The sequence below is a fragment of the Papaver somniferum genome, chromosome 7 (assembly GCF_003573695.1).
Source record: "Papaver somniferum cultivar HN1 chromosome 7, ASM357369v1, whole genome shotgun sequence".
In the NCBI taxonomy this organism is placed as follows: Eukaryota; Viridiplantae; Streptophyta; class Magnoliopsida; order Ranunculales; family Papaveraceae; genus Papaver; species Papaver somniferum.
The window spans coordinates 235,461,769-235,479,344 of record NC_039364.1 but is presented as its reverse complement, the minus strand read 5'-3'; the positions used below and the strand labels follow the sequence as shown (position 1 = coordinate 235,479,344).

The 17,576-nt window shown below is 33.7% G+C and overlaps 1 protein-coding gene across 1 annotated transcript; it reads left to right on the top strand.

Moving 5' to 3' along the window:
- Positions 1–400: 400 nt before the first annotated feature.
- Positions 401–17,328, top strand: LOC113296152. The gene is made up of 9 exons (XM_026544485.1): positions 401–541; positions 1,509–1,583; positions 10,336–10,515; positions 11,665–11,792; positions 12,786–12,840; positions 12,994–13,174; positions 14,373–14,516; positions 15,712–15,855; positions 17,057–17,328. The coding sequence occupies exons 1-9, from the start codon at positions 401–403 to the stop codon at positions 17,326–17,328; spliced, it is 1,320 nt and encodes a 439-aa protein (XP_026400270.1).
- The last annotated feature ends 248 nt before the right edge of the window (positions 17,329–17,576 follow it).

Here is a 17,576-nt window from a genome sequence, read left to right as displayed (position 1 = left end):
TCAAACATGTTCAGGCATAAATTTTCCACCACTTTTGTTTGTTGTAAAAGTTATTCCTTTGGTATGGATATCAATTATCAGTCTTAGGGATTTTTCAAAACCAATCTATTTCAAGTGTTTTTAAGCCTTGATATTTGATAGGATTCAACAAAATTTCAACGTAAGTTTCCTTTGTAATATGCTGACTCTATTGATATTTAGGTTTTCAATTTAAGGTACTGATTTGTTATTTTATTTGTTGTCTAAATTTTTTTTATGGGTTTAAGGTTTTTCGTGATTGTAGTTCTATATTGATAATTTTATGTGATGTATGTGTTGGTAGGAATTAGATTCAATGCCTTGAAGGGTTTTTGTTGTTTCTTTTTAAGGTAGTTTATGAATCCTGATTTTGAGCCTGTTAATGCCTTTGGATTTTGATATGGACCGTGCAGAAGAGTACAAACAAAAAACGTGGAAGCTGAAATTCAACGTTGAGAAAGAAAAGCAGAATGCTGGTGAAGCAGCTGCAGGCAATGCTGATGTTATTCTCTCTGAATTCCAGGTCAATATTCCTACATCTGATCTATAAACTGTCCATTTACTTAGTGCTTGCTGGTTTTGACTTTGTCATTTTTTCCTTCTAATCTCTAACAACAAATTTCTGGACTTGCAAAAAAGGATATTTGAGGTCCTTTACAAGTTTGAGAACCTTCCTTTCTTGGATGATTACAAGCTCAAGATATATGTAAGTTATTGATCTGACGTCTTAACAAAGAAATTTTGCTTTCAGTTACAACCTTAAACTTTGTGATTCTTCTCTACACCACATTAGGTTAATAGAAGTTTTCTTAACCGAGTGATATCAAATTCTGCAGGATATTATTGATAAGGGTATCTTTATAATACTATCTTTAAGTAGATATTGATGATATCAATACATCTCCTTTCTTGTGTTTATGTTTTTTTTTTGTCGGTGATAGGGAGAATTCTGTGAAGCACAAGTTTTCAATTAGGTTCAAAGGTCTTGTATATGATGGCAGTAGATTACTACCTTCGCGACAAACAAAGAGGTAATACTATTTCCTTAACATCTCCAATTTGTCCTTAGGTTAAATCTGCCTCAGTTCACCATTGCGATTAATTAGTTTCATCTCAAATATTGCAGATAAGTCCAGTTGGAATCCTGCGTCGTGCTGAGGGCTATATTATACTTGACAGAGACGGTTTCACAACAAAGAAACAAACATGTCTCTCTACTATTTTTGAGGCGGCTCCAACGAAGAAAGTTGATTCAACATCTTATTGTAAACTAGGGTGTTCTGACTTGCACTTGTCTTTAAGAATTGTCTATAAAAACATGTGAACCTATCAACTAATACTTGTATTGGTGCAAATTCAGGATTAATTCTTTCTGGTTTTGAAGCTAAGTGCAGGTTTCATTTCATTTAAATTTTATAATTTGAACCTGTATGAATTGTACAATGAATACTGGTTTTTAAATAAATTGTCATTTGAATTTATGAATCCAGGTTTCATTTCATTGTAATTTGAATCTCATTTTGGTCTCAGTCAGACTTGTTTCATCTCAGACAGATTTAGTGCAGGCAAGTCAGCCAATCCGAATCTTTTTTTTTTACATTAAAATGTATATCTATGACTGATGAGTGTCAATATTAACACCTTCACCGTTAAAATCAGTCGGTGATATAGGTTATTCCGCGACACGCAGAGCCACGTCATAGATTAAAAATACGCTCAAACAACGACCACTTCCGCGACCGTTTAAACAAGTCATTCAACTCGTATCTATGACTTTTCCTGGCTGTCGCGAAACTTCTATTTTCCACTAGTGAATACATCTTTATATTTTGATTATGATACCATTATGAACCCAAATAATTGGTGACCATAGTATTTTTAACTCCTCCTCTTCTAGAGTAATTGTGACAAACCAAGAAATTTTAACTCAATATGGGTCGGGTTACGACCCCCTTGGCATCTTTAACTTCCCGATACGCCACTCGAGAAATAGGGCATTCAAATTTTTCGGATTCTCTGAGCATATGTCCCATACCATAATACTCAGAAAATCCCACTAGAGTTTCCAACTTTACATAGGGCGTCAAATCAGAAAATTGTTTTCCAACAAGTAAATTTCCATCGTTTGTGAGGATACATTGTATCTGTCGGATACTAGTCATGGATGGCCAGTTAAAAATTCAAATAATTCATATGGCCAGTTGCTAATTCAAATAATCATGTGGCTAGTTATCATTTTAAAATTCATATGGATAGTTTCCATTTCAAATAATTCATATGGCCAGTTGTCAATTCAAATAATTCATGTGGCCAGTCCATAGTTAGAATTCAGCACACTGCAGTCTCAGTTAACCTAATGATTCCAGTAGCAAACATGATCTGATCTTCTAGAAAATTTTACCATATTTCTATCGGACAATAAAGTACTACATATACAAATTTCATCAAAATCAAACCACCGGATCTCAAGATATCTAAACTGAAACATACATTCTAGGGTTCATAAAGTTGAATACAATCAAGTAATGCAAGATTTCATTTCCCAAGTTTGTTAAACAAAAATTAAGAAAGATATCAGAATACCCAACTCATATTTTTGCAAAGAAACATGATTTGGAGTAAAACCCCCAATTTTCATGAAGAACCCTAATTTCTAAATCCAAATTAAGCATCAAAACATGAAATCGTTGTTGTTTAATTACTACCCATAATTCCAAAATCAAAGGAAACCACGAGTATCACAACTCAGTTAAATCCAAATAACTCAAACCATAATTAGGGAAAAATTGAGTAAGACTAAAGAGAGGGAATTTAATTCTCCTACCTTCCATGAAACTCTAGAGGTTATAAGCGATATCATCTTCATTGAAATCCAAGATTGATTCCTCCATATTTCAAACGAATTTCTTGAGTTCTTCCTTCCAAAAGTCCTCAAAGCCAAAGTATCCAGTGAAAAAAATAAGAATAAATCCCTAGAGAAAAACATGAAGAAGAAATAGTATTTCTAACATTTGGTTAGACAAATGACCAGTTTACGTACCCTTGGATACTTCACAATAATTCGACACGTGTATAATGACGTGTAAGGATGCATGCACATCTATTGTGGCACCCTTACATATGCTTGAGGCTATCAGGCGCCCTATAAAAACCCTACATTTTAACTTGGGAAGACTCATAATGTTAAAAACACTCTAACTTAGGTTTTTTGAGTTATTTTAAGTGATTTATAACTCTAATGGGTTGAATTAAACCGGAGAAAATATTTGGGGCCTTACAGTAATAGATGCAGTAAGAATATTAACTTCCTTGAAATCCAGATATCTTCTGGTTTGTAGCTTCCCCTTAATCACACCTGCCAGCATGTTCCAATTTGTTTGATGGAATATCTTTACCAACCCTCTTATGATTTCCAAGCTACCTTCTTGCCATAAATCCCAAGAGAGATTTCATCACATGATGGTCGTTCATCACTTGGTCTAGGAATACGCACGTTCCCCAACGGAATGTTGGTAATCTTTGAAATTAATTCTCTATCAACAAGAAACCTTTCTCTATTTATCATGGATTTGAATTCCATCTTATTAAAATCAACATCATGAATATTGACATAGAAAATTCTTGTGAGAGAATCAAAACCTTGACCATTACCATCAAAGATCTTTCCAAGCTTGAATTTTTTTAAAAAAAGCTAAATCCTCTTCATGCCCACTAGAGAGATCCAATTTCTTTTCTTGGATAAAACCTTTAGATGAAATCTTTTCAAAAATACTAGCACAAGAATCATCCACAAACCTAATCCTAAGTGAGTTTTGGTCACAAGGAACATTCATGCTAGAGATATTTGAGTTTTTGAAGCTTCTTTTTGAGCCCTTAAAATTCATCATGAGATCTAAGAAATTGAAAAGGACAAGAGGAATTTACTTACTTGGAGTGAAACTTGAACACCCTTTCTTTCAATTTCTCCAAGAAGGATTCAATGGAGGAAAAAACACACAAAACCCTAGAGGCTCACGTACGCGGACGAGTGATGAAGAAGAGGGTGCGCGAACTTCTTCTTTACAAGACCAATAATGGGCTTGGACCCGTTTGTGAACCGTGACCCACACAAGGAAAGTGGGAATTTCTTAGCCGGTTGCACAACAAAGGCTCTGCATTGCATGACAATACAATTTTGTGAGAGACGATGGATGCAGTCGAAATATTTATTTGGTATTCTAAAAGAGAATAGCAAAACTGTACACAACTCAAACATTTCTTTCCCCATTTCAAGATATATACAAATGGGGTAGTGCTAGGCTTGTTACCAAGAGGCATAATGTGCAGAGGAATTCTCATGCAACATTTCTGGTTGATATGTGTGAACAGTCCTTGTGATATAATCAACGTAATGATGATAATCAGGGCAGTCAGAGCTTCCTATCCTTCGTTTAATCTGGCTAGAAGGAATATTTTTCCGAATCCCAGGCTGTACAATATTATTCGAAGGTTAAAATGTACAAACCTTTTTCGGAAGGATTCTTAGACTTAACATAATTAAGTTTTTCTAAGAGATTAAAAACGCATTCGAATGCTCTAAATAGATCTTTATCAATTGATCCATTACGATAGTATTCCTCAAAGAGATCAAGAGTTAATCTTGTGAGGGTTCATATCCTTGAGCGTGACAAACATTTCCTCAATCTTTCCTACTTTTTATTCTTTCTTTTAGATTGGTTCTCATCATCTAACATTTCCTTTTTAGATAAAGTGAGATTGTTATGTGAACTCGGAGGTTTTAACCATAATAATCCTTGAGCAATCTTTAAGGACTTCTGGCGTGCGTTACAAATGCCAAGAGCAAGTCTTCCGAAGAAATTTCCCATGGGACAGTTTTTAAGGAACGAACAAACACAAACTTATTAGGTTTAGAGTGTTTGCCTGCTCTGATACCAATTGAAAAAGTGGGGGTACAACAACCACACCCAAGATTTCGCTTAGCAATATGTATGGACAAACTCCAATATACTTTCTAGAGAATCAACTAGACAGTCAGACTCAATCTAGATAAAAAGTATATCAAAGAGTTTATATCTCAATCTCTCGATTTGATATATACTCAAGCAAATAGAAATCTGCGAGTCTTTATCAAATACTAGAGAGATAACTTGGATGGTACCAAAGACCAATATCCAAGTGTCAATCAATTTAAATCAACAACCAAAAGGTTGGATATTCTAATTGATTGAACAACGCACAACCTGTGATATTTCAATTATATAACAAAATATAATGCGAAAAAGAAATAACACATACACCAAAATTTTGTTAACGAGGAAACCGCAAATGCAAAAAATCCCGGGACCTAGTCCAGATTGAACATACACTGTATTAAGCCGCTACAGACACTAGCCTACTCCAAACTAATTTCGGTCTGGACTGTAGTTGAACCCCAATCAATCTCACACTGATCCAAGGTACAGTTATGCTCCTACGTCTCTAATCCCAGCAGGATGCTACGTACTTGATTCCCTTAGCTGATCGCACCCACAACTAAGAGTTTCTACGACCCAAAGTCGAAGACTTTAATAAACAAATATGTATCACACAGAAAAGTCTACGGTAATAGATAAATCCGTCTCCCACGAATATACCTATGAGTTTTCTTCCGTCTTTTGATAAATCAAGGTTAACATGAACCAATTGATAAACCAGACTTATATTCCCGAAGAACAACCTAGTATTATGAATCACCTCAAAATAATCCTAATCGACGCAGCGAAAAAAGATATTGTGGAATCACAAACGATGAGACGAAGTGTTTGTGATTACTTTTATATCTTGCCTATCAGAGATATAAATCTCGAACCAATTATTACAATTGTACTCGTAACGATAAAAGATGCAAGATCAGATCACACAACTACAAGAAAAGTAGTATCGGTCTGGCTTCATAATCCCAATGAAGTCTTTAAGTCGTTAACCTGGTTTTAGAAGAAGAAACCAAAGGTTAAAGGAGAATCGACTCTATCTATGAAACTAGTATCACACGTAAGGTGTGGGGATTAGGTTTCCCAGTTGCTAGAGTTCTCCTTTATATAGTCTTTCAAATCAGGGTTTGCAATTAATGTTAACTTGGTACAAAGCATTCAATATTCACCGTTAGATGAAAACCTGATTAAATTCAAGCTAATATTTCTCAACCATTGGATCAAAAAATTAGCTTTTTAACCAAATGGTTAGCCATATGATTACTTTCATATCCAACATATTCTTCTTCACCATAACTAGTTCAAATGACTCAAATGAACTAGTTAGAGAGTTGTTCAATTGCTTAGATCTTATGTAACTACACATGACACAAACGAAGCAAAAACGGTTTGATTCACTCGAATCGGTTCATGAACTTTATAACCAAGGTTTGCAAAAGCATTCCTTAGTTTATACAAACATGAGTTCAAGAACAACCGATTTTAGATATAACCTGCTCAAGTTTGCGGACTGGGTTCGCGGACTTAAGCTCACGGAAGGAGTTCACAAATTCCAGCAGAAATTCTCGGGTCGAGAACTTCCGCTAGTTCGCGGATATGGCCCACGCCACATTCCGTTTCTCTTGATCAACAAAGTTCGCAAACTTTGGTTCAAGGAATAAGGACTTATACATATATGTGTTTCTACAACAATGCTTATATCCTACCGATGGTTATGTAATCTAAACTCTCATTTCATTCATTGAAACATTCTCAGAGGACGTTATATAGTCGTTATTCACAAACAACTTTTCGACAAAGAAATTTCCAAAGTGATTGAAACATAACATGACATTCGTCACTAAGTAAAGATGAATTTGGCAAAAGCGAAATCTTACCAACAAATATTTCAAGAAATATATAGGCGAGTTACACTCGGCTCGAAATAGCAAACTTTTATAATGAAAGACTTTTGTCTCAAGTGTAGGAGATAGAGTAGATAAACTTTTGAGTGACAGATAAGTTCAAGTCTCCACATACCTGTTAGTCGATGAAGATCCACCAGTTCCTTGAGTAGTCCTTCGTCTTGTATGATGATTGCCATGGATTCTTGAGCTCAACTACACTTTCTATCGTAGTCCGAGACCTTTAGCTATATATGCTAGAAAATCAAGACTTATAGTTTTGATCACTAACATTGACAAACATGCTTGAGATAGCAACGCATGCGAGTTCGACCGAGCAATGCTCTAACATTTGATGATAGTAGTCCTTATAGATTAGCTCCTCTTCCCTTCGCGATGTTGGTGGTGTTTCAAAGATGTTTTTAATCTTTTAGACAGCTACCTTTTACCATTGAACTTTAGTTATTTTTTGACCCCTTATTAGACTTTTATTACGTACATGCATCAACCGATGGTATATGTATCAATTATGTTTTGTCTATATTATACATATAAGAAGGCCCTTTTATGAATGCTCGCCCCAAGCCTCTAAAATGTTTGAGACGGCACTGGAAGGTTGCACTGTTGCGGTGTATTTATCAATATCATCAGCAAGAATTACAAATCCATTCCAGAAGCACCAGTTGACGGTCCGGTAAGTGATTAACGATCCTTGATTTCAAGTAACAAAATCCTCAAATTAAGAGAAGAAACGGGTGAGAATAGTATTTGGTGGTATTTTCATTATGGGAAAGATCCGGATTTACCCGGCCCAAACTCCTTCTTCTTAACCCGAAATTTCTGGGTAAAGAACTCTGTTTCTTTTTTACAGAGATCAAATAACTTGTAATTAGACAGTATGATTTATGAAATTGGTCAATTGGGTTGTAATTAAGTTCGTTTTTGTTAAGCAATTTGATACAAATTCATTGTAATTAGCTAGATTTGATGGATTTATTTCAAAATTGAAAATCATCATCATTCCTGATTTTTTAATTCAATCTAATTCCAGGTTGTTATACATCATTTTTGATCATTGACCTGAAATTGACAACGAATACAACAGTAAAGTTCGGATTAGATTGAAAATTGAAGGAAAAAACTTCAAAAACGATCAAATTTTGACAAAATCAAAAAAAAAATATTGATAAAAAAAAGAAGACCATGAGAATGTGACGGAAAAAATCCATTTAGTCACCTTATAGAAGGCCTCCTAAATTCGGCCAATTATCATCGAGGGTAAGCGCACACAAAATCAGGGAAAAATTTCCCTAGGTGCATCTTGTTGGAATTAATTCAAACCGGTCAATTAATTTATTAGCATTTTTGAAATTTTAGGGTTTGGGTTTTGAATTTTTTTGAATAAAGTCTAATGTAATCCTAGTCTTTAGGACTCCATTCACGGTTTTTTATAATTCCTAGAGTTTAGGAATATTTGTTACTTTAACGTTTTAATTAGTTTAGGATTTATCTTAGGGTTTGCACTTGTAAGCCTATATAAAGGACGGTTGATATTGATAAAAAGATATGAAGAAATATGTTCAACTATTTTGTTTACACAAGTCTCTTTTGTTTATTCAATTAAATATTTTGTTTTGTTATTTCATAAAATATTTCCTACAATTGGCATCGAGAGCCAGACGATTCTGTGGAGCTGGCAACAAATGGTACGCTTCCGCAACCACACATTCCTATTTTCAAAGGTGATAATTTCAAATTCTGGTCTATTAAGTTGAGAACAAATTTTATTTCTCATGATTTATGGGAATTAGTAGAAAATGGTTATGATGAAGTGAATCTAGATGAAAGGCTCACTGCAACAAAAAGGAATGAGTAGAGAGAAAAGGTGAAGAAAGATGCAAAGGCTTTATCATTCATACAAGAGGGTTTGGATGATTCAATATTTCCAAATATTTCTAACTACAGAACAGCAAAAGAAGCATGGACTGTGTTGCAAGGAAAGTATGAAGGTACTAATAAGGTAATCACCACTGCAAACTCTTCGTCGTGAGTTTCAAAAGTTTTCTATGGGAAACAGTGAACCTGTGCAGAAATTTTTCGACAAAGTTACGAAAAACGTGAATGCAATCAGGTTCTATGGTGAAGAACTCTCTGATCAAAATTTGTAGAAAAGGTATTACGTTCCCTTCCTTCTAAATTTGAACATGTAGTAGCTGCTATTGAAGAATCCAAAGATTAATCTGTTTATTCTTTAAATGAGCTAATTGGGTCTCTTCAAGCACATGAGGAAAGGTTGAACAGGTTACTGAAAATGGAATCATATTAAGAGAAAACTCTTATGGCTAAAGAAAAGGGTAAGAATTCTTCTTCTCAGTCATGTTCAATATGCAAAAGGACAAACCACACTACTGATTTTTGTTACTTCAAGGACAAAAAGCCACTGCAATTCTACCACTGTAAAAAGTTTGGGCATATTGAAAAATAACGTCGTGAAAAACCAAAAGAGGAGCATGTAAATTTCTGTGCAGGAGCATCTGATGATGAAGAAGTGTTGAAATTATCTTAATGATGATGTTGATGAAGATGATTATATGTTGATGATGATGTACGATGATAATGATGATGTTTACAAAGAAGATGTTAATTATGGGAGAGTTGGAATTATTCAAACCGGTCAATCGGTTTTATTAGGATTTTGAAATTTTAGGATTGGGTTTTGAATTGTTTGAATAAAGTCTAATTTAATCCTAGTCTTTAGGACTCCATTCACGGTTTTTATTCCTAGATTTAGGAATATTTATTACTTTACGTTTTAATTAGTTTAGGATTTATCTTAGGGTTTGCACTTGTAAGCCTATATAAAGGCCGGTTGATATTGATAAAAAATAGAAAATATTTCAAGTATTTGTTACACAAGTCTCTTTGTTTATTCAATATAAATATTTGTTTGTTATTTCATAAATATTTCCTACAATTGGCATCGAGAGCCAGACGATTCTGTGGAGCTGGTAACAAATGGTATGCTTCCGCAACCACACCTATTTTCAAAGGTGATAATTTCAAATTCTGGTCTATAAGTTGAGAATTTTTTTATTTCACAGATTTGGGATTAGTAGAAAATGGTTATGATGAAGATCGATGAAAGGCTCACTGCAACAAAAAGAATGAGTAGAGAGAAAAGGTGAAGAAGATGCAAAGGCTTTATCATTCATACAAGAGGGTTTGGATGATTCAATTTCCAAATATCTAACTACAGAACAGCAAAAGAAGCATGGACTGTGTTGCAAGGAAAGTATGAAGGTACTAATAAGGTAATCACCACTGCAAACTCTTCATCGTGAGTTTCAAAAGTTTTCTATGGGAAACAGTGAACCTGTGCAGAAATTTTTCGACAAAGTTACGAAAAACGTGAATGCAATCAGGTTCTATGGTGAAGAACTCTCTGATCAAAATTTGTGGAAAAGGTATTACGTTCCCTTCCTTCTAAATTTGAACATGTAGTAGCTGCTATTGAAGAATCCAAAGATTTATCTGATTATTCTTTAAATGAGCTAATTGGGTCTCTTCAAGCACATGAGGAAAGGTTGAACAGGTTACTGAAAATGGAATCATATGAAGAGAAACTCTTATGGCTAAAGAAAAGGGTAAGAATTCTTCTTCTCAGTCATGTTCAATATGCAAAAGGACAAACCACACTACTGATGTTTGTTATTTCAAAGACAAAAAGCCACTGCAATTCTACCAGTGTAAAAGTTTCGGCATATTGAAAAATAACGTCGTGAAAAACCAAAAGAGGAGCATGTAAATTTCTGTGCAGGAGCATCTGATGATGAAGAAGTGTTGAAATTATCTTAATGATGATGTTGATGAAGATGATTATATAATGTTAATGATGATGATGTACGATGATAATGATGATGGTTACAAAGAAGATGTTTGAATTATGGGAGGATGTTGGAATTAATTCAAACCGGTCAATCGGTTTATTAGGATTTTTGAAATTTTAGGATTTGGGTTTTGAATTGTTTGAAAAAGTCTAATGTAATCATAGTCTTTAGGAATCCATTCACGTTTTTTTATAATTCCTAGAGTTTAGGAATATTTATTGCTTTTAACGTTTTAATTAGTTTAGGATTTATCTTAGGGTTTGCACTTGTAAGCCTATATAAAGGCCGGTTGATATTGATAAAAAGATATGAAGAAATATGTTCAAGTATTTTGTTTACACAAGTCTCTTTGTTTATTCAATTAAATATTTTGTTTTGTTATTTCATAAAATATTTCCTACAATTGGCATCGAGAGCCAGACGATTCTGTGGAGCTGGCAACAAATGGTATGCTTCCGCAACCACACATTCCTATTTTCAAAGGTGATAATTTCAAATTCTGGTCTATTAAGTTGAGAACAATTTTATTCTCATGATTTATGGGAATTAGTAAAAATGTTATGATGAAATGAATCTAGATGAAAAGCTCCTGCAACAAAAGGAATGAGTAGAGGAAAAGTTGCAAAAGATCAAAGGCTTTTTATCATTCATACAAGAGGGTTTGGATGATTCAATTTTTCCAAATATTCTAACTACAGAACAACAAAAGAAGCATGGACTGTGTTGCAAGGAAAGTATGAAGGTACTAATAAGGTAATCACCACTGCAAACTCTTCGTCGTGAGTTTCAAAAGTTTTCTATGGGAAACAGTGAACCTGTGCAGAAATTTTTCGACAAAGTTACGAAAAACGTGAATGCAATCAGGTTCTATGGTGAAGAACTCTCTGATCAAAATTTGTGGAAAAGGTATTACGTTCCCTTCCTTCTAAATTTGAACATGTAGTAGCTGCTATTGAAGAATCCAAAGATTTATCTGATTATTCTTTAAATGAGCTAATTGGGTCTCTTCAAGCACATGAGGAAAGGTTGAACAGGTTACTGAAAATGGAATCATATGAAGAGAAAACTCTTATGGCTAAAGAAAAGGGTAAGAATTCTTCTCTCATGTTCAATATGCAAAAGGACAAACCACACTACTGATGTTTGTTACTTCAAAGACAAAAAGCCACTGCAATTCTACCACTGTAAAAAGTTTGGGCATATTGAAAAATAATGTCGTGAAAAACCAAAAGAGGAGCATGCAAATTTCTGTGCAGGAGCATCTGATGATGAAGAAGTGTTGAAATTATCTTAATGATGATGTTGATGAAGATGATTATATTAATGATGATGATGTACGATGATAATGATGATGGTTACAAAGAAGATGTTTGAATTATGGGAGGATGTTGGAATTAATTCAAACCGGTCAATCGGTTTATTAGGATTTTTGAAATTTTAGGATTTGGGTTTTGAATTGTTTTGAATAAAGTCTAATTTAATCCTAGTCTTTAGGACTCCATTCACGGTTTTTATAATTCCTAGAGTTTAGGAATATTTATTACTTTTACGTTTTAATTAGTTTAGGATTTATCTTAGGGTTTGCACTTGTAAGCCTATATAAAGGCCGGTTGATATTGATAAAAAGATATGAAGAAATATGTTCAAGTATTTTGTTTACACAAGTCTCTTTTGTTTATTCAATTAAATATTTTGTTTTGTTATTTCATAAAATATTTCCTACAATTGGCATCGAGAGCCAGACGATTCTGTGGAGCTGGTAACAAATGGTATGCTTCCGCAACCACACATTCCTATTTTCAAAGGTGATAATTTCAAATTCTGGTCTATTAAGTTGAGAATTTTTTTTATTTCACATGATTTATGGGAATTAGTAGAAAATGGTTATGATGAAATGAATCTAGATGAAAGGCTCACTGCAACAAAAAGGAATGAGTAGAGAGAAAAGGTGAAGAAAGATGCAAAGGCTTTATCATTCATACAAGAGGGTTTGGATGATTCAATTTTCCAAATATTTCTAACTACAGAACAGCAAAAGAAGCATGGACTGTGTTGCAAGGAAAGTATGAAGGTACTAATAAGGTAATCACCACTGCAAACTCTTCATCGTGAGTTTCAAAAGTTTTCTATGGGAAACAGTGAACCTGTGCAGAAATTTTTCGACAAAGTTACGAAAAACGTGAATGCAATCAGGTTCTATGGTGAAGAACTCTCTGATCAAAATTTGTGGAAAAGGTATTACGTTCCCTTCCTTCTAAATTTGAACATGTAGTAGCTGCTATTGAAGAATCCAAAGATTTATCTGATTATTCTTTAAATGAGCTAATTGGGTCTCTTCAAGCACATGAGGAAAGGTTGAACAGGTTACTGAAAATGGAATCATATGAAGAGAAAACTCTTATGGCTAAAGAAAAGGGTAAGAATTCTTCTTCTCAGTCATGTTCAATATGCAAAAGGACAAACCACACTACTGATGTTTGTTATTTCAAAGACAAAAAGCCACTGCAATTCTACCAGTGTAAAAAGTTTCGGCATATTGAAAAATAACGTCGTGAAAAACCAAAAGAGGAGCATGTAAATTTCTGTGCAGGAGCATCTGATGATGAAGAAGTGTTGAAATTATCTTAATGATGATGTTGATGAAGATGATTATATAATGTTAATGATGATGATGTACGATGATAATGATGATGGTTACAAAGAAGATGTTTGAATTATGGGAGGATGTTGGAATTAATTCAAACCGGTCAATCGGTTTATTAGGATTTTTGAAATTTTAGGATTTGGGTTTTGAATTGTTTTGAAAAAAGTCTAATGTAATCATAGTCTTTAGGAATCCATTCACGTTTTTTTATAATTCCTAGAGTTTAGGAATATTTATTGCTTTTAACGTTTTAATTAGTTTAGGATTTATCTTAGGGTTTGCACTTGTAAGCCTATATAAAGGCCGGTTGATATTGATAAAAAGATATGAAGAAATATGTTCAAGTATTTTGTTTACACAAGTCTCTTTTGTTTATTCAATTAAATATTTTGTTTTGTTATTTCATAAAATATTTCCTACAATTGGCATCGAGAGCCAGACGATTCTGTGGAGCTGGCAACAAATGGTATGCTTCCGCAACCACACATTCCTATTTTCAAAGGTGATAATTTCAAATTCTGGTCTATTAAGTTGAGAACAATTTTTATTTCTCATGATTTATGGGAATTAGTAGAAAATGGTTATGATGAAATGAATCTAGATGAAAAGCTCACTGCAACAAAAAGGAATGAGTAGAGAGAAAAGGTGAAGAAAGATGCAAAGGCTTTATCATTCATACAAGAGGGTTTGGATGATTCAATTTTTCCAAATATTTCTAACTACAGAACAACAAAAGAAGCATGGACTGTGTTGCAAGGAAAGTATGAAGGTACTAATAAGGTAATCACCACTGCAAACTCTTCGTCGTGAGTTTCAAAAGTTTTCTATGGGAAACAGTGAACCTGTGCAGAAATTTTTCGACAAAGTTACGAAAAACGTGAATGCAATCAGGTTCTATGGTGAAGAACTCTCTGATCAAAATTTGTGGAAAAGGTATTACGTTCCCTTCCTTCTAAATTTGAACATGTAGTAGCTGCTATTGAAGAATCCAAAGATTTATCTGATTATTCTTTAAATGAGCTAATTGGGTCTCTTCAAGCACATGAGGAAAGGTTGAACAGGTTACTGAAAATGGAATCATATGAAGAGAAAACTCTTATGGCTAAAGAAAAGGGTAAGAATTCTTCTTCTCAGTCATGTTCAATATGCAAAAGGACAAACCACACTACTGATGTTTGTTACTTCAAAGACAAAAAGCCACTGCAATTCTACCACTGTAAAAAGTTTGGGCATATTGAAAAATAATGTCGTGAAAAACCAAAAGAGGAGCATGCAAATTTCTGTGCAGGAGCATCTGATGATGAAGAAGTGTTGAAATTATCTTAATGATGATGTTGATGAAGATGATTATATAATGTTAATGATGATGATGTAAGATGATAATGATGATGGTTACAAAGAAGATGTTTGAATTATGGGAGGATGTTGGAATTAATTCAAACCGGTCAATCGGTTTATTAGGATTTTTGAAATTTTAGGATTTGGGTTTTGAATTGTTTTGAATAAAGTCTAATTTAATCCTAGTCTTTAGGACTCCATTCACGGTTTTTATAATTCCTAGAGTTTAGGAATATTTATTACTTTTACGTTTTAATTAGTTTAGGATTTATCTTAGGGTTTGCACTTGTAAGCCTATATAAAGGCCGGTTGATATTGATAAAAAGATATGAAGAAATATGTTCAAGTATTTTGTTTACACAAGTCTCTTTTGTTTATTCAATTAAATATTTTGTTTTGTTATTTCATAAAATATTTCCTACAATTGGCATCGAGAGCCAGACGATTCTGTGGAGCTGGTAACAAATGGTATGCTTCCGCAACCACACATTCCTATTTTCAAAGGTGATAATTTCAAATTCTGGTCTATTAAGTTGAGAATTTTTTTTATTTCACATGATTTATGGGAATTAGTAGAAAATGGTTATGATGAAATGAATCTAGATGAAAGGCTCACTGCAACAAAAAGGAATGAGTAGAGAGAAAAGGTGAAGAAAGATGCAAAGGCTTTATCATTCATACAAGAGGGTTTGGATGATTCAATTTTCCAAATATTTCTAACTACAGAACAGCAAAAGAAGCATGGACTGTGTTGCAAGGAAAGTATGAAGGTACTAATAAGGTAATCACCACTGCAAACTCTTCATCGTGAGTTTCAAAAGTTTTCTATGGGAAACAGTGAACCTGTGCAGAAATTTTTCGACAAAGTTACGAAAAACGTGAATGCAATCAGGTTCTATGGTGAAGAACTCTCTGATCAAAATTTGTGGAAAAGGTATTACGTTCCCTTCCTTCTAAATTTGAACATGTAGTAGCTGCTATTGAAGAATCCAAAGATTTATCTGATTATTCTTTAAATGAGCTAATTGGGTCTCTTCAAGCACATGAGGAAAGGTTGAACAGGTTACTGAAAATGGAATCATATGAAGAGAAAACTCTTATGGCTAAAGAAAAGGGTAAGAATTCTTCTTCTCAGTCATGTTCAATATGCAAAAGGACAAACCACACTACTGATGTTTGTTATTTCAAAGACAAAAAGCCACTGCAATTCTACCACTGTAAAAAGTTTCGGCATATTGAAAAATAACGTCGTGAAAAACCAAAAGAGGAGCATGTAAATTTCTGTGCAGGAGCATCTGATGATGAAGAAGTGTTGAAATTATCTTAATGATGATGTTGATGAAGATGATTATATAATGTTAATGATGATGATGTACGATGATAATGATGATGGTTACAAAGAAGATGTTTGAATTATGGGAGGATGTTGGAATTAATTCAAACCGGTCAATCGGTTTATTAGGATTTTTGAAATTTTAGGATTTGGGTTTTGAATTGTTTTGAAAAAAGTCTAATGTAATCCTAGTCTTTAGGAATCCATTCACGTTTTTTTATAATTCCTAGAGTTTAGGAATATTTATTGCTTTTAACGTTTTAATTAGTTTAGGATTTATCTTAGGGTTTGCACTTGTAAGCCTATATAAAGGCCGGTTGATATTGATAAAAAGATATGAAGAAATATGTTCAAGTATTTTGTTTACACAAGTCTCTTTTGTTTATTCAATTAAATATTTTGTTTTGTTATTTCATAAAATATTTTCTACAATTGGCATCGAGAGCCAGACGATTCTGTGGAGCTGGCAACAAATGGTATGCTTCCGCAACCACACATTCCTATTTTCAAAGGTGATAATTTCAAATTCTGGTCTATTAAGTTGAGAACAATTTTTATTTCTCATGATTTATGGGAATTAGTAGAAAATGGTTATGATGAAATGAATCTAGATGAAAAGCTCACTGCAACAAAAAGGAATGAGTAGAGAGAAAAGGTGAAGAAAGATGCAAAGGCTTTATCATTCATACAAGAGGGTTTGGATGATTCAATTTTTCCAAATATTTCTAACTACAGAACAACAAAAGAAGCATGGACTGTGTTGCAAGGAAAGTATGAAGGTACTAATAAGGTAATCACCACTGCAAACTCTTCGTCGTGAGTTTCAAAAGTTTTCTATGGGAAACAGTGAACCTGTGCAGAAATTTTTCGACAAAGTTACGAAAAACGTGAATGCAATCAGGTTCTATGGTGAAGAACTCTCTGATCAAAATTTGTGGAAAAGGTATTACGTTCCCTTCCTTCTAAATTTGAACATGTAGTAGGTGCTATTGAAGAATCCAAAGATTTATCTGATTATTCTTTAAATGAGCTAATTGGGTCTCTTCAAGCACATGAGGAAAGGTTGAACAGGTTACTGAAAATGGAATCATATGAAGAGAAAACTCTTATGGCTAAAGAAAAGGGTAAGAATTCTTCTTCTCAGTCATGTTCAATATGCAAAAGGACAAACCACACTACTGATGTTTGTTACTTCAAAGACAAAAAGCCACTGCAATTCTACCACTGTAAAAAGTTTGGGCATATTGAAAAATAATGTCGTGAAAAACCAAAAGAGGAGCATGCAAATTTCTGTGCAGGAGCATCTGATGATGAAGAAGTGTTGAAATTATCTTAATGATGATGTTGATGAAGATGATTATATAATGTTAATGATGATGATGTAAGATGATAATGATGATGGTTACAAAGAAGATGTTTGAATTATGGGAGGATGTTGGAATTAATTCAAACCGGTCAATCGGTTTATTAGGATTTTTGAAATTTTAGGATTTGGGTTTTGAA